Below are 24,452 nucleotides of genomic sequence, written 5' to 3'. Positions count from 1 at the left end.
ATAGCTTTTGAAACTTTGAACCAAATCCTATTGCACCTATTAGAAGCTGAGTGGACTCAAGAACTTAACTGTGACCCTCTTCCTCCCTGTTCAAGTCCATGAAGAAAATGTTAAAGTACCTACTTTTGTAACATGCTGTTAGCTTGGCTTTAAAACTGAAGTCCAAAATGCAGCACAGAAGAGGACACATTTATGCATTACCTTACCTTTTTTTCAGGGTCTCAAGCAGAGTGGAACAGAACCATACTTAGGCCCCTGGCATATGTTCACTTAATAGCATGATAAAGTCTCTTCCCTGATCCAAACAGTTGTGCTTCCTGGCATCCAACGTGTATGGCAGGACATGCAATTTTGGAATCGGGGATCAGACCCAATTATGCCATTATTATTTACCAGTGCAGGTGGAGCCTGGGATCATGATCCAGGGCTCCCCCTGCACCAGCCAAGTAGAAAACTGGGTGCCTGGTGAACCAGTGGTCCCAGAGCTGGGACCCACAACCAGCTAATTGTTGATTTGAACCCCAGGACCACAGATGATCTGGTTCACGACTCCAGTGCAGTCTACAATCAGCTGGTTGTGGGTCCCAAAACCCTGTCATTTTCTGTTTTATAGCACCATTAATTACCTGAATGTGTGGCCAAGTTACTATTGAAGATGGGATTAACTGGCAAAACGTGTCTTGAGTATAACATCTGCCAGGGGCATCAGGGACCTAATACTGTATGTGGAATAGGATATTTCCCTTTGTCTGTATTGGAGATTTTAGCCATCATTGTAGCTGTGCTCAGGCAAAATCCTGGTACAGACAGGGAAAACCACTTTAACTTCATAGTTTCATAGTTGGTAGGTTCGGAAGGGACCTGAGCAGATCATCAAGTCCAAACCCCTTCCATGACAGGAAAGAGTACTGGGGTCAAACGACCCCAGCAAGGTATTCATCCAGCCTCCTCTTAAAGACCCCCAAGGTAGGAGCCAGCACCACTTCTCTTGGAAATTGGTTCCAGATCCTAGCCGCCCTGACAGTGAAGTAGCGCCTCCTGATATCTAGCCTAAATCTACCATCTGCCAGCTTGTGACCGTTATTTCTTGTCACTCCTGGTAGTGCTTGGGGGAACCAGGACTCCCCAATGCCTGCTGGTCCCCCCTGACCAGTTTGTAAATGGCCACTAGATCCTCCCTCAGCCTTCTCTTGTGGAGGCCAAACAGGTTCAGGCCCCTTAGCCTCTCCTCGTAGGGCCTGCCCTGCTGACTCCTGATCATGCAGGTGGCCCCCCTCTGGACCCTCTCCATGTTGTCCGCATCCCTCCTGAAGTGCGGTGCCCAGAACTGGATGCAGTACTCCAACTGTGTCCTGACCAGTGTCGCATAGAGGGGGAGGATCACCTCCTTGCATGCATCTGTGGATGCATGACAAGGTACAGTTGACTTGACTCCAAGATACTTTTCTGCCTCTGCACTGACGAGAAGGGAGTTCCCCAGCGTGTAGGTCTGCTGCTGGTTCTTCCTCCCTAGGTGCAGCACTTGTCAGTGTTGAAACCCATCCTGTTCTCATCTGCCCACCCCTGTAACCTATCTAGGTCCAATTGCAGCCTATTCTTCCCTTCTAGCATGCCTGCTTCTCCCCACATCTTAGTGTCATGTGCGAATTTGAACAGGGTGCTTTTTACACCCTCATCCAAGTTGCTGATGATGATGTTGAACAGTGCAGGCCTGAGGACCGAGCCCTGGGGAACTCCACTGCCCACATCCCTCCAAGTCGAAAATGACCCGTTCACCACCACTCTCTGGGTGTGGCCCTCCAGCCAACTAGTGACCCATTTGACTGTAGGTGTTGACGCCACAGTCCCCTAGTTTTTTAATAAGAATGGGGTGACAGACAGTGTCGAAGGCCTTCCTAAAGTCCAGAAAGTCTATGTCCACTGCTACACCTGTGTCTGAGGATTTTGTGATCTGGTCACAGAAGGCCACCAGGTTGGTCTGACAGGACCTGCCTCTAATGAACCCATGTTGGTTGACCCTAAGCATAATCTGCCCTGCTGGCCCCTTGCAGACATGTGCCAGGATAACTCTCTCAAAAAGAGTTGTGAATCTTATGGGTACAGTGGCCCCCTTCCTGAAAATTTAACTTTCCTTGCTTATACAGAGGATTTCCATTAATGCAACTATGAAAGTTACTAGCCAGTTCTGGCCATAAGCAGAGTACATCTGCAGAGCAGACAAAGCCTTAGGTCATGTCTATACTTGGAAACTGTTGAGGGGTTGGAATATATGCATTAAGTGATCCATAACAATTGTTGCATGACCTGTGCATACACACTGCATTGTAATCTTATGATTAACCTACTTCTGTCATGTATTGTGGCTGCACTGCACTACAGTGTTTGAAAATAAATACTCAGACACACTTTAACACACTGCTGCACTGCTCTGCTGTTTGCATTTTGGAATTTTTCATCCCAGAATGCACATGGTTGGACATCTACTGGAAGGCAGCAGAATGTGGGAGCTTAAGTGTCAAACTAAATATTTCCTATAAGCCTTTTGTTTTATTGTATCAACCATCTGCAGTCATTTGCAGTCATTGTCAAAGTGCTTTCACTCTGTAAAAGGTGATCAGGATAAACCAGGTGCTGCAAACATATCTAAATTATTGCACTAATCCCAAAAGGAAGGTGATAAGGGCACAGGTGATGAGGAGGAAAAGGAGTAGGTTGAAAATGAGCAGATGCTTCTAGATCTTTTCTTGGTGTGTCTGGTAGAGTTATAACTTTTGGCTTGCAGCCAACTTGTTCTGACTGGGGATGAAGGCCTAGGATGGATGGAACCAGCCGTGGCAGGAGAGCTTGAGGACATCAAAAGCCATTTTCCTGGAAATCTGTGCAGTTTGCCCCAGATGGATCAACTGGGAGCAGCCTTCACTTCAAGTTCAGAGAGAGGCTCAAATTCATACCTCTGGAATCATACTGAGATGCCTTAGCTACTCTGCTTCCACACCTCTATTTTATCACCAAGCATATGGGAATTTTATGACAGTGAGAATGGGTATTTTAATGAACTATTAAAGTCTCAAAATCAGGAGTTTAGAGAGATGTTCAGTGATTGTTAATAAATAACTATGAATATATCAAGTTAAACATTGGGAGTGGTAAAAAATTATTGAATACACATAATGTTGTGCAAAGCTAAAACCCATTTAAAAAGTGTTGTGTGCAGATAAGGTTGTGTTTTCAAGGTCACACATTTGTGTTTGTAGGCTGGTCAAAGAGCTTTCTGTGGCTTTGGGTGTGGGATGGCAGTAGGAGATCCCATGAGGAGGGAGATAAAAGGATCACTCAATGTCACTGTTTTCTTTGCTGTTCTCTGGTGCAGAATGCCTAGAAGAAGACTTTTGTCTGGGGCCACAAAGCATCTGCAGATTGTAAGAGTCTTTGACCACAGAACCACATATTCAACCCTCTTCCCAGCAGTTGTAACAGGGAAGATCTAGCTATTTGACCTTTTTTCTTCTCTTTACCATGTGTTTTCCTTTTGCTACTTTGTCTTCACAGCCCTCTATTAGGGCATGGATAGGATTTTGAGGAACACATTTCTTGAGTTCCTTTTCCTCCAACACATATTGGATAAGTGTTCAGCCACTGTTAGCATCTATGTCTTTGGTCAGTGTACGGTGACAGCTCTTCAAGGGAAAACAAGAAAAGGGATGGACAACTAGTTATTGTCCAGGTTATAGTCTCCAGGCTCACTGTGATTTAATGCTCTTTTTTCCCATTTTCAGACTTTTATTCCCATTGGCTCTACATAATCTTCGGAATTAAGGGTATGGAGATGGTAAGATGTTTTCACAATTTCTCCCAGTTTGGGGAAAACTCCTAGACTTGTGGTGGGAGATGATGGGGGAGGCTTTTGAGGAAGTATAAATAAACACCAGATGGACTGAGTGGTAAAACAAGTAGCTAACTAAAAAGTCAAAGCAGACTAACAAGTGTGCGCACACCTCTTCAGGTTGCCTTTGGAACTATGATTGTCTCAAAGGGCAACAGTAGTCGCATGTGCTCTTTCACTTATAAAGGCTGTCCTTACATTACCCCGAAAGATGTCCCAAAAGGCAAAGAAGGATTACTTGAGGGGTAGTGCGCCCTGCTGCTCTTTGCCAGCATCATGGCCCCAAACTGATGCAGAAGTAGAAGGGAACCACAGACTCTAGGATTAGCTGAGAACTGCATTGCTTTGTAATCTCCAGGCCAATTAAAGTACTTCCCTGGTTTAAATCCCTGGATCAGCAAGATTAGGATTCCAGGATCAGTCCCTCCAGGTCTATGCCCAGCATGCCCAGGTCAAATTGGCAGTATGCGGCTGCTGTAGGTTACATAATGCAGCACGTGAGAAGTTGTACCTCTTAGAAATATGCCACTTAGCTCCCCATAGTGGCTTCAGGCCCCAAGAATCTTCTCAGTAATCCTGTTCTTGTCCTTAGTCTATAAATCCAGCAAAAGCTTGTTTTCCTTCTTGCAGTGCTGTCTTGGAGTCTTGGTTGTACCCCTCTCTGTTCATATGTTTGGATAGGCATTTGTGTTTTGTGCATTACAGTGGCTAGCATTCACATGAGCCTGTACACACTCCCCTTCCCTAGAAATGTAAGCATGAGCCACAACTCTTGAATTATCAGGAGTAAGGCGTGGGCGTGTGAACTTCCTAGGAGCTAGAATTACAATCATGTGCCTGCATTTAAACGGGGAGGTGATAATTGGTCAGGATGGGTGCCTATACATGTACTCTGACACTTTACAATTAGAATGTGTCAGAGCAGACTCAATTAATTAGAGCCATGTTCTAATTAGAACACTCTAGCATTGCTGCAGCATCATGTGTATAAGCCCCTGCAGTTTAAAAATGGCCATAGGACACTTTAATTAAAGCATCCCATAGCTATTTTTAAATGTGCAGGGGCTTAATACACGTGACACTGCAGCATTTTAATTAAAGCGGCTCTCCGGGAACTGCTCTAATTAAAACATCCCTCCCCTTACCCCCAAGCATGTGTATAGGCACCTGGTGATCCCTACAGCATTAGAAGACATATAGTTAAACAGAAAGCCAAGCAAGATCACCAGCAATGCAGCTGAGAGGACTTGGCAGATAGAATCATAGAAAATTAGGGAAACTCAGGAGGTCATCTAGTCTAACGCTCTGCTCAAAGCAGGACCATCCTCAACTAGATCATCCCACCGGAGGCTTTGTGTAGCTGGGTCTTAAAAACCTCCAAGCATGGAGATTCCACCACCTCTCTGGGTAACCTGTTCCAGTGCTTTACTACCCTCCCAGTGAGAAAGTTTTTCCTAATATCTAACCTAAACTTCCCTTACTGCAACTTGAGACCATTCCTCCTTGTTCTGTCATTTTCCACCACTGAGAACAGTCTAGCTCCATCTTATTTGTAACCACCCTTCAGGTAGTTGAAGGCTGCTATTAAATCTCTCTCAGTCTTCTCTTCTCCAGATTAAATAAATCCAGTTCCCTCAGTCTCTTCTTAAATCATGTGCCCCAGCCCCTTAACCATTTTTGTTGTTCAACTCTCTCCAGTTTATCTACATCCTTTCTGGGGGGGGGCATAAAACTGGACACGGTACAGTCGTTACAGGATGGGGATGGATATGCATCTACAGTGACTTGCAGCAGATAAATTAATTCCACATTTCAGTAAACCCACTTCCAAAGTGCATTTAATGTGTGTTAACATGCCAGCTGATTCATAACAAAAAATACTGTTTGTGAATACAAGTCACTTTAATGTGAAATAACTCAAGCGTAGACAAGCATTAGTTGCTAAAGCTCTGGCTGCGTTAGAGCTAGTGACCTCGAGGTAAAAGGTTTATTAGGTCATTGCCAATCCCATGAGTCATTCAGGCCCCCAGCAGGCACTGCTTATTATTCAGTCTTCACCATTGTTGTGAGAGCTTCACAGTATTCAGTCCAGAGATCATGGCTCCGAAGGAAAGATTAAATTTTATGCTGTGGTTGCAAAGTAGGAATAACATACAAAATGGGATTAAGTCTTAATATGATCTCACATCCAAGCTAGTCCTGGACCACCTAGCATGCCGATGAGAAAATTCTAAACACCATTACCATGAAAAAGGGAAACTTCAAAGAAAAATAAACCACAGAACTATGCTATGAAATGTTTAATGAAACCCTTATAAGGGGTATGCTGTAAACTTAGTGATTCAGAGTGTAATGATATCTTTAGCCTCCTTCACTGGCCCTAAATTATTGGCAGGATCTTCAAACAGGGGATGACCTGACCTTATGCAGTCAGTGAAGCTAGGCCTGCTTTTCTCAGCAATGAACTCTGCCACATCTGTGCTGAAGTGGCTTTCTTGCAAAAAAATGCAAGACACAGGGGACTTCTGCTCCTGGAAAGAATTTTCCAAATGATGAATGAGAGTTTCCCAATGGAAAACCCACACAGTCAAAACAAATCCGGATGTGAAGTGACTGGAATAGGCACTTTGGCACTGCTGAAGGGGTGGGAGGGACATTTCTCCACCAAATATCAGGCAGTGGGTAGCCTATTAAATTCACTGAGATTCTGGTGCTCAGTGCACAAAGAGGGCATGGTAGAAACTCGCTTTCTATTTTAAGCTGGATTTTGACATTCTTGTCTAACATCCTCAAGTTAACGCATCTCTTTGCCTGGAAAGAATCCAGAACCCAGTTCTCCATTCACACTGGTATACAGCTGGAGCAACTCCAATTATGTCAATAGGACTAAGCAATGTAAAAGAGAATGATACCTTAGATTCCAACTCAAGGAGCATTCTGGGGGAGTCATCCTGAACTTAGGCAGGAATTTGCTGACACGTGAACTAAACGAGGTGTTTCACAGACTGAATTCCTCCCTAGAGCTTTTTTTTTTTTTTTTTTGCAAAGCCAGGGTTTTCACTGGGTGGGTCAACTGCCCATGTGTACACACACACACACACACACACACACACACACACACACGAATGTGTCTGTTGTAGGAAGGCCTATTCAGCTCTGAAGATGGGAAATCTCTCTCCTGAATGAATCTGACAACCAGCAACCTGCCAAAACCCCACCCCCCCACCCCCAAAAAACAAAACACACACACAAAAAAACAAGCCTTTTCAATTTTCCCCACTCCTTTTCTGCCAGTTATTTGTAACACTTCACAGTTTATTAAGGCCTCAGTGCAAGGAAACCACTTAAGCACTACTTAAAGCTCATAAGGAGATTTGTTGACTTCAGTGGAGTAAGATGCTTAAGCACACACTCACTGCACACAGTCAGGTTATATTGAACCAGGGCCTAAAATCCCAAGGCTTGATTCTGACTGCATTTTTTGCAAGTGTGATTTCTTTGCTTTCAGTTATGTTATTCATCAACCAATGCAGTGTATGATCAGAAATAACACCCCTGTGCAGATAGATATATAGTGGGACAGCTCCCCACCCTGGGCAGCAGAAGTGGCACGGACAGTGCTGACTACCACTCTGTCACTAGCAACGGCATGGACAGTCACCAGCTGTCCACTGGGCTTCTGCCCCAGTCACCATCCACCACCACTTCACTACCACTACTCTCATGTAATAATTGTGACTTAACATTCACTGCTTCTTCAAAATCTTCCAGCCATTATTTTTAAGATCAGAAATGACCTGATCTACCTGTTAGATTGGTGAAAATTAGAAGCAACTGCCTGGAATACAATGGGGTTAGAATAGTATAAATGAAAAGAGAATCTGCCACAAAAACCTTTAAAGTGGCTTACCTCTTTGTTCTTTTTAGAAGCAGTCAAATATCAGACAGCATATAAAGCCCAGAAAGAATGCAAAGAATGTAGCAGACCAAGAATTTACAGGCAACTTTTCTGCCATAAAGAATAGAAAGAGAGCAAGTAAGTCTTTCTGATGGTAACTGAAAGCTTTACCAAGCCCAGAAAGAGAAGATCCCTTGCACCCTGAAGAATAAAATGCAGAAAGTCCCCCAACTGAAGCAAACAAAGCACACAGTAAAGTGTCATAATCCAATCAAGCTGGGCTTTTTGTGTTTCTCTTTTGAATACGCACTTTTTCCCAGTAGCTCACAGCTTTATCTTTAGAATCATCAACCTATAACTCTCACCATCTTCCAACATGCAACCTATATATAACTTGAAGTAGTTACCAATCATCAAATAGAAAATTGTGCTTCTTCTTGAAAGGTGTAATTATCTAGGGTCTGGTTCTAAAGATGCTTCAAAAAAAGATATATTGCCCATTTGCAGTCAAAACCGCAGCTGTGCTGATACTTACAGAAATCAAACCTTAGATGTTTGTGGCACAGCAGTTTGCTCTTCACGGTGGTTTAATATTTATGCCGGTGGTTTATTATTTAAATGTATTTTCATTAGGTGAATTCAACTGAAAAGTTGCATCTGAGTGAGTTACAAATGCTGACAAACTGCACTAAAGGAGAATTAAGAGTTACACAGTTAAATTGTATATTATCATGTAAATGGAAAAGGAACACCACATGCAGTTCTGTGCATTGTACTGGGTGATAAATGCTGTGAACTATAAATACAAGTTCAGTGAAGAGGCTTGTCAGTTAAAGCTGTGGAGTGAAAGCTGCTTTTAGGGCAGTTGTAAAGTTTTAAATATATTTATACTTGGTTGACTGTATTACACATTCCAGATGACCATGCACATTCATGAGTTTGTAAAACTGTTGTCTTGTCCTATAAAAAATTATAACTTAATAAACTGTCAAAGAAAAATGTTTAGAAGTGGGGTTTAGTCTGAATACATGAATATTAACAGCCCTGAGGGACCTCCTCCCATTAATGTATGAATGCACAGCACTCACTCAAGTCAGGGGGAGTGTGGTGCTCAAAATAACTGCAAAAGCACCTACTTAACGGGCATCCTTTGAGCATATAGCACTTGTCAATCAACAAACTGTCCAGATGTGGAAGAGATTATGTGCTTATTTTATAGCAGCAGATAGTCTGTATCCTCGATTTAAGGAGAAGGATTAATTTGCTTCACTCCCTACCCCTGCTTTGTCTCTGTTGTGTGTCATATGACTGTCTCTTATTGTACTGATACTGTTACAAGTTTGTTTTTTTTCTTTAAATATGAACAGTGGTGCCATTTTTTGTTTTCCTGTTCCAGATGCACTTAGTGCACTGGCATTTTTAAACCATGTTTTGCTAGTAGAAAAGTATTCATCTTCTGTGATTTCTGCCCCCCCCTCCACTTTTGAATACAGGATGGACAAAGCAGACACACAAAGAAGGAGCAAGTACTGGATAAAGTAACACCTATTGAAAAGGACTGACACCACTGAGAATGCTTTTGTTACAACAGCACTTGAGCTAACATTAACAAGCCACAGACTATCTGAACACAGACAAGCCTGTCTGCAGCCAACTTGCACCAACATAACCAAGTCAGTTCCAATGAACAGACTATTTCATCCCAGCTCAGGGTGGACAATCATTTCAAAATAAAAGAGGCTAAGGTCTATTTAGCTGAACTTTGTAATAGGCTGATGGTCTGTCACTTCTATTTTGAAACCGACTATTCACAAACTAACTTGCCCTAAAAACGGTAGATTTTAAATAAAATTCACATCTTTTGTTATTTCAAAGCAAGTTCATGCCATCGCTATGCTTAGGGAAGGGAGACAGACTAAAAGGGGAAATTCAAAGTCCTAATTCTGCTTTTCTGTTTATGGTGTCATTCAGGACTAACACCACTCAAGTCTGTGAGTTAATGTTTGAAAATCAGGCCCCCATCTTGCTGTGGAAAACTCTGAAGAGAAAAATATTCTTTAAATACAAGCCAAGTATTCAGAACAACGGGGTAAAACATTAAACACACTTTACTGAAATATCAGTTTCTTTAGTATGTTACAGAAGAGCTTATGACCATATATAATGTACAAAGAAGACAGACTTTGTAAAATAAAAAGGTCTTTTTATAAAAAATAAAAAAGTCAAAGTAAAGTGCATGAAACTGATTTTTTTTTCCAGTTTGTCTCTTACGTCAAGCTCTTAGTACACTGATACTATTTTAAAACCTGGGAAGTTCTCTTTTGTCACCCATTAGTCAGTTATTTTAGTGTTCAGACCAAATGACAGAGATTACAAACAACAGGACAATACTTATAAACTGAAATAGTTTACCAGATGCTTCCACTAACAGAGGTGAAGAACTACTGGAATATGGGCTTGCTTATACATGGTCATCAAAAAGGTTAATAAATGGTTAGTAGGTCCAGTCTGGCTAGGAATATCCATAGGAAGAGAACTTCCATGGATAGGGCAGTTTTGCAAGTCAAGGGCTTCCCTACTGTGCAATAAGTTCTTGGTCTATGAATGTCAATTACTTTTTTAAATAGAATACATCAGCGTAACTGCCTGCCTCCATTGAAAGAAAAAGGTAGTTGATCCTGAAGCAGATAAAGACAATTGCTTTTTCAGTTTTTTTTTTTTCTTAAGAGAATAATTTTACTGAGCAAACTGTTAAGGGAAATACTTAAAGATGATTTTTTTTCCCCCTTCAAATTCTGGAAAGAGAGACCCAATGTGGAACTAATACAAAAAGATACAGTGACACTGATAACACTTTTCACCTTCAGAGGTCTTTACAAACATTTGCTAAATACTTCCCACAAAAGCCCTGGGAGGCAGGTAGCCAAGTATGAGCCATCCTCTCTGGATGCAACAAGAAGAAAGGGTCCGTTCCTGTAGGCCAGCAACAACGTCCATGCAGAGAAGTGGCTCCTTATGTAGCAGAATTGGAGCCAGAAGGCCAACGTATTCCAAGCAAATTGAGGCACTAAAAGCCACAGAAGAGGGTCCAACCCTACTGATGAAGAGGCATTCTGCAAAGTCCGTTTAACTCCCTTTGAGCTCCAAAAGAGAGCAGAGGGGACCCTAGCATCTCCCAAGATTGGTCCCGAAAGCAACCACGTCAACTGGCTGAATTTGGAAAGGTTACCAGGCTCCAGCAGCTCTCCTCAGACGTCAATGGGAACCGAGGGTGCCCAACTCTCTGGACCTGGAGCCCCAGGATAAGAGCTTGGGCACTCCTAGATCCCAGCCCCGTGCTCGACCAGACTAAGCCCGTGCCTCTCCCCTACGAGGAAACAGGATCCCGAGTGAACATTTCCGTCTCGTGTTCAGAGACTCCCAGACCTCGTTGCTGCTTCAAACAAAGGCCAGAGGGAAGGGAGAAAGCCCGCTCCTCACCCTTGGGTTACATAAATACAGGGGTGGGGAGGGGAGGTTAGTGGCGGGGGGTTGCGGGGAGGGGGTCCAAGAGAGAAACTCATCACAGTGCCGCCGCGGCCTTGGCTTTGCAGTGCAAAATGTGCTTGTGGACAAAGTCTATCCTGCTCTGCAGCAGCCTGGCCTGCTGCTCGGACAGGAAGCCCAGCTGGGCTGAGAGGGGCTCCCGAGTCCGGTAGAGCCGGAGCAGCTCGGCGGCGGCGTTCTGCAGGCGATGCAGCTCCGCCACCCGCCGGGCCGTGGCCTCCCTGAAGACGCACACGGAGCGCAGCAAGGGCTCATTGTACTTGTCCCAGACGGCCAGGAGCCGGTAGCCGTGGCCCAGCCCGGCCTCGTGGTCGATGAAGACCAGGCCCCCGTCGGGCGCCCGGTGCAGGTTGCTGGTGGCCCGCTGCATGACGCGGGCGTCCCACTGCAGGCTGAAGAGGTTGCTGACCAGGCGGTCGAAGTTGGCTGTCAGGTAGTCGAAGAGGATCAGGTCGCTCCACTGCACCAGCTCCACCAGCTGGGGCTGGCTCAGGCCGCCCAGCTCGCCGGCCGCCAAGGGCCGCAGCTCGGCGCGCAGCCAGGGCGCGGGGGCCACCACGTCGGTGAGGTTGTCCACCCAGCGCGTGAGGCTGACCACGGCGCCCTCGGCCCAGTGCGAGCCCCGCAGCTCGTCGCGCACCAGCTCCCACTGCCCGCCGCGGGCCGCCAGCAGCGACAGGGCGGTGGGCGGCAGGCGCCGCTGCATGCCCAGCAGCGCGGCCAGCTGGTAGCACAGCGCCTCGCCCTGGATCTGCTCCGGGTTGATGCCGTAGCGCACGCAGGCGCGGCTCCCGTCCGACAGCCGCGCCAGCCGGTTGGAGCTGCGGCCGCAGCCGCCCCGCTCCAGCCCGGCCACCCGCGCCCCGCGGGCCGCCGCCAGCCAAGCCGCCGCCTCGGCCGGCTCGAAGCCGCGGGGCACCTGCGCCTCCAGCGCGCGGCTCCAGTAGATGCCGCCCTGCACCGGCGACGGCGACGGCGACGGCTCCCGCCCCGGCTCCGGCTCCCGCCCCGGCCTCGGCCCCGGCTCCGGCACGGCCAGCAGCGCGCGGAAAGTTTTCTGGGCGCTGCCGCGCTCCCAGGCCGGGGCCCCGGGGGCCCGGCGCGGCCAGAGCCCCAGCGCCAGGCAGCCCAGCGCCAGCAGGCAGAGCGCGGCCGGGCCGCCCCGCCGCATCCTGCTCACGCGGGACCCGCCGCCCGTGCTGCAGTCATGGGGAGGGGACGGCGGACGGGGCCCGCCCGCGCCGCGCCGCGCCGCTCTGCCCCGAGCCCCGGCGGCTCGGGGAAGGCACCGGCCCGCCGACCACGTGGGGGAGCGAGGGGGGCGCGGAGCCTCCCCGCCCCGCCGCCCGGCCTGGCCCCGCCGCTTAAACAGGCGATGGGAGCGCAGCGCGGCGCCACGCCGCCGGGTGGGCCCCTCGGGGCGCGCCTCTGCTGCCCGCTCCTCCGGGACACGCCGCGCGCCTGCCGGCCCCGGCCCCGGCCCCCTCCGCACCACCAGGCGCTGCGGGATCCCACTGCTGTGGGATGAGTAGCCGCCAGGGCGGGGGGGCAAGAGGCTGCCAAAGTCACCCCCTCCAGGTCTCCCTCCCTCCCCCGCCCGGCCTGCCTGCCTGCCTGCCTGGCAGGGTGCCCCCTGGGGCAAGTGTCAACCATGCTGTGTCCTGACTTCTTTAAAAGCCAGCCCCTGCCTAGATCCCAGATCCCATTCATTTATCAAGAGAAGCTGCCAGCCGTGGGACTCTTCCGCCTGCGGCAGTGCAGGCTCAGGGAGGCAGTCTATAATAAGTACATCGGGGGAGGGGGGGCGTGCATCTGGATCTGGGGGAAGAGCGCCCCAGGGGTTGACAAGGTCCAACGGTCACAAACTCCTGCAAGACTGTTTTAGGCTGGACATAAGGAAAAACTTCTTTACTGTCCGAGCCCCCACAGCCTGGAACAGACTCCCCCCAGAGGTGGGGCAAGCACCTACTCTGGACACTTCCCAGAGACATTTGGACATTTATCTTGCTGGGATCCTTTGACCCTACTGACTTCCTTGGGCACAGGCTGGACCTGATGATCTTACGAGGTCCCTTCCAGCCCTAATGTCTGTGAAATCTATGAAATCAAGCTTTCCTCTCCCCAGGTTTCATTTCCCTATCCCTAAGTACCTGCAGATGTCACCTGTGGATCAGTGTTTTCTGTCCCTGCCTCTGGCTTTCTTGCCTCACAGCTCTGTAGGTTGGGGAGGTGAAGTTTAGATGCTGACAGGTGTTCATCCCCTGTGGGCAGCCCTTTGAAGGATGAAGGGAAGGAGGCGATTAGGGGAGAAGGGCAAAGCCCAGAAATAACAGGCATTCAGAAAGTCAGCCCATGCTTTCTCTAAGAGAAGCTGCAGCCTAGCAAGTTGTGCTGGGGTGTGGAAGAGCATCCAGGAGCATAGGGGAAATCACTTTTGTGAGGACTGGTACATTAGAAAAAATAATGTGGTATATTAGAAAAAATATTTCTCTAAATACATTAGAAAAATATGCCTCAAGCAGCCCTGCAGCTGCAGAGGGGAAGGGAGCCCATAGTGGGCCTGGGAGCCTCTAATAACCTAAGAGAGGTTTCTTCCGCCCATGCCTTCACTCCATATTGTTGGAACTATAAGGCATCTAGTGTAGTGTTCACCTTGATAGATAAAAACAGATTTTTTTAACCCCAGGTTGTTCACAACAGTCTAAAATCTGTTTCCTTCCAGAACACGCTGTCACAGCTGGATCCCATGTAAACATGCCGGCTTTCTGGAGCATTGCTCTTGGGAAGCGAGCTGTGCACACAGCTTTATTTTTACAAGGGCACCTAGGAGCACAATGAATCACAGATCAGTTATTTTAGGGCTCCCCTCATGAATCCTGGGTTGTGGGAATGGGTTTGTTTTTAAAGAAGAAGTCACAATACACAAAATTGTTGACATTTGCCCCAGCCATGCAATGAAAGGGATCTAGACACATCCCTGCACCTTCCCACAGCCCCGCTGAAATAATCCCTGTGCCCCAGAGGGCTTGTTCCTGTATAAGGGCCGCTGCCAACAGCTTGGAGGAAGGGTCAAGCTTATTCACTTTGATGAGGCCTTTTTAATTTTTGGCCTTTTCTCCTGGTGATTTGAGGAGTTACAGGTTTAGCAGGAAGAGAAGTTTTAATGGGACCTGAGAAATCCCCTCAAATGTTGTACATTATTTTCACAACTTTTTGCAGTTCATGGGTGTGATGCCATTGCTTTAGAGCCTCTGTCTGTAGAAAAGACAATTTTGGTCTCGGAACGGAGGGATTAACGTTTTAATCCATGTAACGTGTCACATTATTTACCTTGGCTAGCAATTGCTTTTGGTACTTTTATTGAACTAAAACAAACTTTTACAAGTCTATGGACTTTGGTTAGAGCAAAATGCAATGGAGGGTTCCACCTTGTGGAGAAAAGTGGCTTTTCTTGTAGTTGAAAGAATTAAGCAAGCGTGACCTACAAAAGATTTTTTTTTAACTGGAGTTTTGTTCCTAAATCTTTCTAAAGAAGACAACCAGAAAAGTTTTTTTTTCTTGCTTATTTTTTGATTTCTAGTCCTAAAAATGCTAGGAATCACAGGGCTGGTCTTTCCTTATTTAGCTGGAAATCTTTCATGGGGATTGAAATGTTTGAAAACTCAGTTTGCTGGAAAAGACAGAGGCTCTAAAGCAAGCAGGAGTGTTTAATCAATGCCTTTTGTTAAATAGTTACTCGAGTTATATCTGAACATTGCCCCCACATTCAACATGACCTGGATTTTTGTGATAGCTCAATGTCCCTTGCTCTCCAGTCACCATAGAATTACATGCTTAAAAAACCTGAAATTCTATGACAGAAGATAATTTTTCCTCTTCTCTGGTTCTGTTCCTAGCCAAAAAATGTCCCATTTCTTTATGCATTATAAGAAGCTAAAGAAAGCGCAGACTTCTTACCTTCTTTGTTTTATTGTAGTTCACTTTCAAATGCAAACTCCACAACATTTCCTAAAGCAATTCAGGGTTTTAAAGACATTTTGGCCATGTCCAGACATGCAGGCACATGCAATTTGTGGTGCTGCATACCTCTATGGCATGTTAAAATGTGCCCCGCACTACAGATTGGCAGCATGGGTCCAAATTTGTCACTGGGATTTCCCAGTAGAAAAAAAACCTGTCGGGAAAAAAAGTGGCATGGTGCATGCTACAATAGCGTGTGTCGGAACAAACAGAGGCTCAGTCCTTTGGGGAGACGCTCTGGCTGCCAGCCAGAGCAGCTCTACTATTTCATTTGTGCACCAGCTGCTCCAACACGCCGGGAACCAGGAGGAGCAGGGAAAAGGCAGTTTGCTTGAAGCGCACCAAAATGCTCACCAAAATGCATGTGTAGGGCATGTGCTGTGGTACAAAGTAATGGCACAAATTTGTGCTTCTACTATTTGTGCCGCTGCCAGTGCACACCCCTGCATATCTGGATATGGCTTTTGGGTGTTTGATTTTACTCTAACTAGAATATTCTTTAGTGATAGCAAAAAGCAATGTTTTTATCCTGTCTTAAGAAGGTTCTGTTCTAAAGGAAACAATCAACTTGCTTTTGAACCAACATTTAGAGATATGCAACAGAAGTAGAGCTCTTTTAATTTTCTTTTTATTAATCTGAATTAAAACAACACTGAAATGCTGAGAATTCAACCAATAATGTTGAAGGAGCTCCCCCCACAGGTCATGCATTGAGTTACTCTGCAAATGCTCTTTCACCCATGAGTGGGAGAACAAGGGGTACAAAATCTATCTCCTTCACGTTAGGCAATTTGAGACGTTGAAAGCCCAGTCAGTGGCTATCCCAATGATTGTCAACCAGGGTGCCAGGAAATCCTTTTCAAGGATGCCATGGCGGGGGCATCTAAACAATTCCCAAAATAAACCCACAGATTTCCATTACAGCATCAAAAACATTCTGACCCGCTGTGGTCTTTCTGAGTTCTTTGCAACAGAAGAATTACTTTCTTATTTTTCTGTAGTTAAGGGATGAATAAAAGCTAAGAATGGCATTTGTTGAAAGGTGCCTTCAGTCTAAAAAGGTTGAGAACCATTGAGCTAGCTCATGCCTCTCTTCTTCTGCTATACAGAAAATGTCTGTGTTGCATAATGGCTCCAAAGACAACATTTTGCTTTTGCTGTTGTATATTCAGCTCGTATTCAGCTTATGAACTACTGTAACCCCAAGATCCTTGTCTGCAGTACTGCAGCCTAGCCACTCATCCCCCAGTCCATATTTGTGCATGCAATTATTTTGTCCCAAGTGCAGGTCAGAATAAAGGGTCAAAGCGTTTGCTAAAATCAAGGTATATCACATCCACTGCTCTCCCTGCAACCACAGAGCCTGTCACTTTATCATAGAAGGAAATTAGGTTGGTCAGGCATGACTTGCTGTTGCTGAATCCATGCTGGCTGCTCCTTGCTCTCTTTTAAGTGCTTCCCAATGGATTCCTTGAGGACCTGCTTCATGATCTTTCCAGGTACTGAGGTCAGGCTGACTGAGCTGTAGTTCCTTGGATCATTTTTCCTTTTTTTTTAAAGATGGGAACTATATTTGTCCTTTTCCAGTCAGCTGGGACTTCACCTGGTCTCCATGAATTTTCAAAGAGGATGTCTAATGGCTCCACAATTACCTCAGCCAATTATTTCAGTACCTTAGCGTGCATCCCTTCCAGCCCTATTGACTTGAAAGGAACTTGCTTTTCTAAGTGATCCATAACTTGTTCTGCCATTATTCTAGACTGTTCATCTCCTTCCCTATCTTTGTTGTCATCTGGTAGCTGCCCCTGTTTGTGAAGTCTGACGTCAAAAGGCATTAAATACATCAGCCTTCTTTGCAACAACCATAACTAGATTGCCTTCCACATTCTGTAGGGGACCTATGGTTCCTCGGGTTTCCCTCTTACTTTTGACATGCTTGTAGAATCCCTTTTTATTGTCTTTTATGTCCCTTGCCAGCTGCATCTCAGATCATGCCTTGACCTTCCTAATTTTCTCCCTGAACACCTGTGTGATACTCTTATGCTCTTCCTTAGTACTCTGACCAGGTTTCCTCTTTAAAATTTTTTTTTAAATGTCCTTTTTTAAAATTTCAACTCATTGGAGAGGTTGCTGTTTATCCAGGCTGGTTTCCTGTTGCACTTGTCCTTCTTCTATTGCATCAAGACAGCTTGCTCATGTGTTCTTAAGAGGTCACCCTTAAAGTACAACCAACTCTCCTGAACTCCTTTTCCTTTCAGACTTTCTTCCAGGGGATCCTGCCCACCATTTTCCTGAGTTTGTTAAAGTCTGCTTTTCCGATGTCCTCATTCTCCTGTTCTCTTTCCTTCCTCCCCTTAGGATCATGAACTGTTACCCTAGGTACCTTCTACTTTTACATTCTCAACCAATGCCTCTCTGTCAAGTTGAAAAGTGCTTCCTTAGTTGGACTCTCTACCATCTGTAACAAAAAGTTGCCCCTGACACAAACCAGGAATTTGCTGGACTGCTGGTGCACTGTTGTGTTCCCCTCCCAACAGATGCCCTGATAATTAATATCCCATGAAAACCAAGTCCTGCAATGTGGAAACTTCAGTGACACTTTCCTCCTTTTTATGCTGCCTATTCTTCCTGACAAGCTATCTGCATCCATGACCATACTTGACATGTGAACTATCCCACCATGTCTCCATCATCTCAACTACATCACTGAGGAGCACTGAGGTCCTTAGGTAAAAGGCCCTAATGAAGGCACAGGGAGAGTTGAGAGGACCCAGTGTCATGGCATTGACCTGCTGTAATGGCAATGCGCCAGATCCAGTAAGAGCATTGGAATTGGAATAGTAGCACAATGAATCCATGACATGTCACACAGACTTGCTGAAATAATGAGAAGTAGTTACCATCCAGGCTCCCATCTAGCATAACACAGTGTAATCATTCACCTTGTTAGCCATGAATCCAGTGCCCATTCTTATCCAACTCTGAATCTGCCTGTCTTTTAACCTTTGAATACGTGGACAGCGAACACAAGGTGTGTAATTTCTAGCTAGTGATTGGTACAATTCACAGCTCCAAATATGAATGGTATTATGCCTTTGAATAGCAGCCTTTTACCCAATAGTAGGCTAAGTATTTTCATTCAAGTAATGACACAGAATAGATTTTTGTTCTCTGTTCCCTTCAAGACCAAATTTTGAGAAAATGCAAAAGCTATCAAAAAAGGGATTCAAAGCTGGACACACATGTTTTATTAAGTTTTATAGGAAATAAATATTTACTTGGATTTTTTTAAAATGAAGACCTCAAGATTATTTGCATTTATAGTAAACACCTATTTGGCATCTCTCATGCTGGAAAATCCTAGTGAGAAAGTGCCTTTGCCATTGATAACAGGTTAATTTCCTGTTTTCAGAGTGAAAACAAGCTTATAGTAATACAAAGTATCCCTCCTATTTATGGTGTGTGTCTTGCAAACTAAGCAATTAGTCAACAACTTAAATTTGATTGTACCCCTGAAAGCAATAGTTGAGAATATTGTGTGGCAGCAGGCAAAAAGGCTAATCTGAAAATGAACAATTCTCGAGTCTGTTGAGCCATCCTTTTGGCTAGTTTACAGACCAAGCTGGGGTAGCCTCAGACCAGACACTTACATCCATTAGACAGCCTTAAACCATGCCCAAGTGTCACTCAGTGCGCAGCATGTTTAACATTTTGAAACTGAGGACTGCCATGTCTGAGTCAATCAGACGGTCTTTTTATTGCTTTATGGACCTGGACTGGAACATCTGAGCATGTTCAGAGCAGCCTCCAGGCTGTTCTAACGTAGCGGAAGCTGAATTGAATGCTGGTCAGCCCAGAACCCAGAAAGTACACAGATAATTTCCAGCCCTGTTTCTGATATTGACTGAATCTTTATGGACTGAGAATCTGTAAAGGCTCTAAGCTCTCTTGTTCCTTGGCATGTACTATTATCAGGGGATTTGTTGCAGCACTTGGCTTCCAACTGACATTAGGGAGACGTTGTTGCATGTGTCACTGATTCAGCCTATTGACAAAAGATAGAACTAAGGATTCAATAGGGACTTCCAAATATATCTTATTTATTTATCTTATTTAAGTGATTTATCTACCGCCCATCTCAACAAAGGCTCAGGGTGGCTTACAGTAAGGAAAGCAGAACAACTTGAAAGGACAATTAGAATAAATAAAACAAAATAACTTGGCTCCTATAGCTTGATTTAGTTCCAAATGAAGTCAAAGCTGACTTTTATGGATGCTGTATTTTCCCTGTGCAGCTTGCCTTTTCACATTTTGATTTCTAGCTCCAGTAACAATCCTTGGTGAGCAATGAAGACATGTGAAGAACAATGCAGGTGAGATACAGTATGAGTCTTAAGGCAATCAACAGGTTCAAAGCACCATTGGATTCAGCTGGAGTCTCTTTTTTTCCAGCTCTTTGTTTAGCTGAGACAAAGACTATGATTCATTTCAGGATCAAGGCAGTGACCTTCACTGCTGTCAGCATCTATAAGTTCTGTTGTTCACTAGAAAGACTCCTCCCCTTTCTATTAGCCAAAGATAGATACTGGGAATATAGCACCAGCTTCCCTGCAGGGGATGACTTGCTAGTGCTGCTGCAGTATTCAGTCCCTCCCTTGGCTCAGACATGTTTCAACCTGTACTAGCATCCCAGAAGATGATGTATTATTAACTTGAACGTTTCAATCCAAGGGGCACCATCTGATAAAACATTGCCTACCCCAGACTGTGTCTGCCCTCTGGATTGTTGAGTTTAGATCAACCTAGGAAGATAGGCTGTTCTTGAGTTATCAACTCCATGTTCCAGAATCTCTTGTTATCTTAGATGTATTTTCCCTTCTCCTCCCAGTAACGGTGGATGCCTTGAGCCCTTTGGATATATGTAATGATATATTTCCCTGACTGACCCTACTGCTAAGCCCTCCCTTGATTAAGATGGACTATGTGAATAGAGGCAAAGACCCTAATTATCTTAACTTTCACTGAATCTCAGATATCCTATTTACATGGGATCAAATAGATTCTTAACTCCCTGGTTTTATTGCCTTGGTTTCCTCTCTCTAGCCATCCTTCCAGGCTTGTAGACAATTGTGGTGCTATTAGGCAGAAATTTTTGTGTATTTTGCCAACAAGGAGTCCCCATGATTCTGTGACTATCAAGGTCAACTCTTCCAAAGCAGAGTTGCCAGCTAATCTCCTTGTGGCACTGTCACAAGGTTCATCTCCAGAAGGCAGAGTGGGGAACTCAGACCCTGTCTTTTTGCTGGGTTCTGATACAGGGATCCTGTTGTGAGTAGACATTAGACCATTTTATTCCACCCCTGCTTAATTTCCTTAGATCACATCCTGCTTAGACATTTGGAAATGCCCTTTGTTGCCTAGGTTTCTCACCAGAGCATCTCTCTTTTAGGGTACATTGGCATGTGAAATTAATGCAACACAATAAACACCAGGGCAATTTGAGCCAGAGTCAGCTGCCCCCAGGTGCAGAGTATACACATGTGCTTGGGACAGCAGCAGTTTGAGCAGGGGTGGGGCAGCCCTGGGTTGGCAGTAAGTTCATGGGGTCAGCCCTGGGCTCTGGGTGGCAGTCTTGGATGGTGGAAGGGCTGGCTGGGGCATGAGAGTGCTAAAATGTGGAGCTGTGTGCCAGGCAGCCCCCAAACTTTAGCACCCTCGTGTCACAGCCAGCCCCTGTCACTGCCTACATGTGCATTTTATCGCATTTAATTACCCTGTTGTAAGATAGTACTGTCCCCAACATGCCCAACAGTGCAACTAATGGCAGAGTTAATTAATTTACTGTGTCCTACTACTGGTGCACATGTAGATGCTGGATGGTGACACTTTACTGCAGAGCTAATTAGTCTACTCCACAGTAAAGGGCACATGTAGATGCACCCTTAGGGATTTCTTTTCTGTCAAGCAGCCTCCTCAGCCCTATTTCTACAAAACTTCCCCATAATAAGCTTTAGGCTTTTTCTTATATACAGACCTAGTTGGTCACTTTATTCATCTTCTAGCCTAAAAAATTATGTTGAGTGCTTGAAGTTGGACAATGTCTCTAATTTCATAGATTTCATAGACATTAGGGGTTGGAAGGGACCACACGAGATCATCGAGTCCAGTCCCCCAGCCATAGGCAGGAAGTCTGTGGGGATCAAATGATCCCAGCAAGATAAACATCCAAATGCTTTTTGAATGAGTCCAGAGTAGGTGCTTGCACCACCTCTGAGGAGAGTCTGTTCCAGACCCTAGACACTCTGACTGAAGAAATTTTTCCCTATGTTCAATCTAAATTGGCCTTCTAGGAGTTTGAGGCCATTGGACCTTGTTATTCCTTGGGGAGCCCTGGTGAACAACTGTGATACTGGTACACAACTAGATACTGGTGCACTCCCCTTATGTACTTATAGGCTGTCACCAAGTCCCCCCTGAGCCTTCTCTTCTTCAGGCTGAAGAGTCCCATGTCCCTCAGCCTCTCCTTGTAATGTTTGCTCTCTTGGCCTTTGATCATGTGGGTGGCTCTCCTCAGACTCTCTCAAGCTTATCCACATCCCCCTTGAACTGGAGGGCCCAAAACTGGACACAATACTCCAGTTGTAGCCTCACCAAGGCCGAGTAAAGTGGGAGGATGATGTCCCTGGTTTTGCTAGAGCTGCATTGATGGATGAATGCCAGAGTTTGCTTTGCTTTGCTGGCCACGGCATCACACTGATGGCTCATGTTCATCTTGTGGTCAATCAAGAACCCCAAGTCTCTTTTGATCATGGTGTTAGCAAGCATAGCACTGGTGAGCCTATAAGTATGATGCTGGTTGTTCCTTCCAAGGTGGAGCAACCTGCACTTCTCTATGTTAAATGCCATCAGGCTTTGGTCCACCCACCTTGCAAGGGTGTCCAGGTTGGCCTGGCTCCCCAGCCTGTTTTCTAGTGTGGCTGCCTTCCCCCATAGTTTAATTGTCCATGAGCTTTACCAGTCCATATCTGACACCCAAATCCAGATAATTGATGAAGACGTTGAAGAGTACCGGCCCGAGAACTGAGCCCTGAGGGACTCCACTGGTCACCTTGTGCCACGTTGATTCACTCCCATCAACTAGTACTCATTGGGTCTGACCCCAGAGCCAGTTCCCCAGCCATTGGACCATGAGAGGGTCAAGGCTGCAGTTAAAACTGCATAGGCATTTGTGGGGTAGTGGGTGCTTCTGTTAGAGTGGCATTTCAATGGCTCTAGCTCTCCCCCCCCTAATTTTTCTTGGGAAGAAAACTCAAGGCTTTCTGAAAGATCATGAAGGGTCTGATTTTTGGTTACATCTCATCCAGAAATTATCCTGTAGGGTTTTAATGTAGATGCTGAAATTGAGATCCATGCCCTAACCTTTAGACCCTCTGGATGACTTCACACATGCTCCGGGGTGGGGTGCTTTAATTATAGCAGCTCTTGGGAGCCACTCTAATTAAAGTGCCTGCAATGTCATGTGTATTCAGTGTCCTGCACTCAAAATGGTGACAGAGGCACTTTAACTAAAGCTTATTTGATAATTAGCCAATTAGCATGCATTGGAGCAGACATCTGGTACATGTATAAGTGACTTTTTTTACTAGTCATCTCAGCATTTGAATTAAGTGCTTGTGTTGTGTGAGTATCTCAGCATTCTTTGCGCTGTTATTCACAGATGCCCACCCAAGATAATCTGACTATCATATCAAGGAGCTTACTTCCCTCAAAGCACTAGGGTCTGCAAGAACAGTGAGGAATGACATAGCATCAGATCTCGTGACAAATCATGACAGATCTATCTGGTTCTTCTTGATTCTACCACCTTTAAACATATCATAGATTCACAGATTTTAAAATCTTAAGGGATTAATAAGATCATCTACCCTGATATGTTTGATATCTCCTGACTTGTATCAGGCCCAATAATTTGTGGTTATGTGGTTACAATAGAGTGGATATTTTAAAAAGACATCTCATCTTCATCTATACTATAAATAACAGAGAATCTACAATGTCGTCCTAAACTTTGTCAATGGTTAATTCTCCTTGTTGATCAAAATATGTGCCTTATTTTTATGTTCTCTATAGGTATTTTGAGATCATTGTGTAAAACCTACACAGACTAGACCAAACTAGAAAAACAATGCCAGACTGGAGGCAACATTACCATAGTTGAAAAGAAAAATGCTAGTAAAAAATTATCCTACATTGCAAAAATATACCCAGGACACATCTTAAACTTTTCAGCAAATGATAAAAAAAAAAGCAGTTTTCTCTCTGATGGTAAAATTGTTCTAATTAGTCTTAAGGTAAAAACACCAGCTGTGTCAGTGAAAACCCAGCTGTTTGCTTGTTCCTAACAGAAGCCGAAAGAACCAGCTTAAACAGCAAACATAATCTTCCAAACTTTAATATCTCTAGACTGTATTGTGTTACCTAGATTCTTTTCAGGGGCAGAGGCCTGTTCTGCTGGAAAGAATGCAGGAAAGGAAAGGGCAGAGAAGAAAGCAGTTTAAGAGTCAATGGACCCTTGCCTTCCTTTACCTATTGTGGATGTCTGGCTCTTATAGGAATCATGGGGTATGGTAAAGGGAGAATGCTGGCACTGCTACAGCACGCCTCCTTCAGTCCATGTGTTGAAGAACCCATTCCCTACCCCAACCTTTAGAAATTAGCCATCTAAAGATCTTCCATATCTAAGCTGTTTCTTCTCCGGAGTCAGACTGTTCCCTAGTCCACATTCCCTAGTGCTTTTTCCTATTCAATGAGTGACTCAAGCGATGAGGTTTCCATTCCTTTCCATTCTAGTCTCACATACATCAGTGTTGAAGTGTTGTCAGCTGTTGTGATTTGTATTGTGATATTTGATGGTTTCCTTGAAGCTGTCACTCTTGGGGTTAGGTTATTACTTGACAATTCAGCTTTTATTAAGAAAAAACTAGTCTCAAATCCTCCTACTTGCAGGAAATAGGTATGGTAGCAGACTACAGGTGTGAACTCCAGGCAGCAAACAAAAAGAACCAACAGTTTATTACTTGTTTAAAACCTATCATTTTAAAATTC

The 24,452-nt window shown here is 45.1% G+C and overlaps 1 protein-coding gene across 1 annotated transcript; it reads right to left on the bottom strand.

The window, feature by feature from the left end:
• Positions 1–9,871: 9,871 nt before the first annotated feature.
• Positions 9,872–12,641, bottom strand: FJX1 (four-jointed box kinase 1). The gene has a single exon (XM_014602444.3). It carries the CDS (start codon positions 12,496–12,498, stop codon positions 11,344–11,346), a length of 1,155 nt encoding a protein of 384 aa, XP_014457930.3. The 5' UTR covers positions 12,499–12,641; the 3' UTR covers positions 9,872–11,343.
• Between the last annotated feature and the right edge of the window lie 11,811 nt (positions 12,642–24,452).

The sequence above is a fragment of the Alligator mississippiensis genome, chromosome 2 (genome assembly GCF_030867095.1).
Source record: "Alligator mississippiensis isolate rAllMis1 chromosome 2, rAllMis1, whole genome shotgun sequence".
NCBI lineage: Eukaryota > Metazoa > Chordata > Crocodylia > Alligatoridae > Alligator > Alligator mississippiensis.
The sequence above is the reverse complement of the archived record's forward strand: the minus strand, read 5'-3'. Positions and strand labels throughout refer to the sequence as shown.

Coding starts and splice junctions, on each gene's coding strand:
- FJX1 (XM_014602444.3), bottom strand. CDS start 12,498: ATGCGGCGGGGCGGCCCGGCCGCGCTCTGCCTGCTGGCGCTGGGCTGC.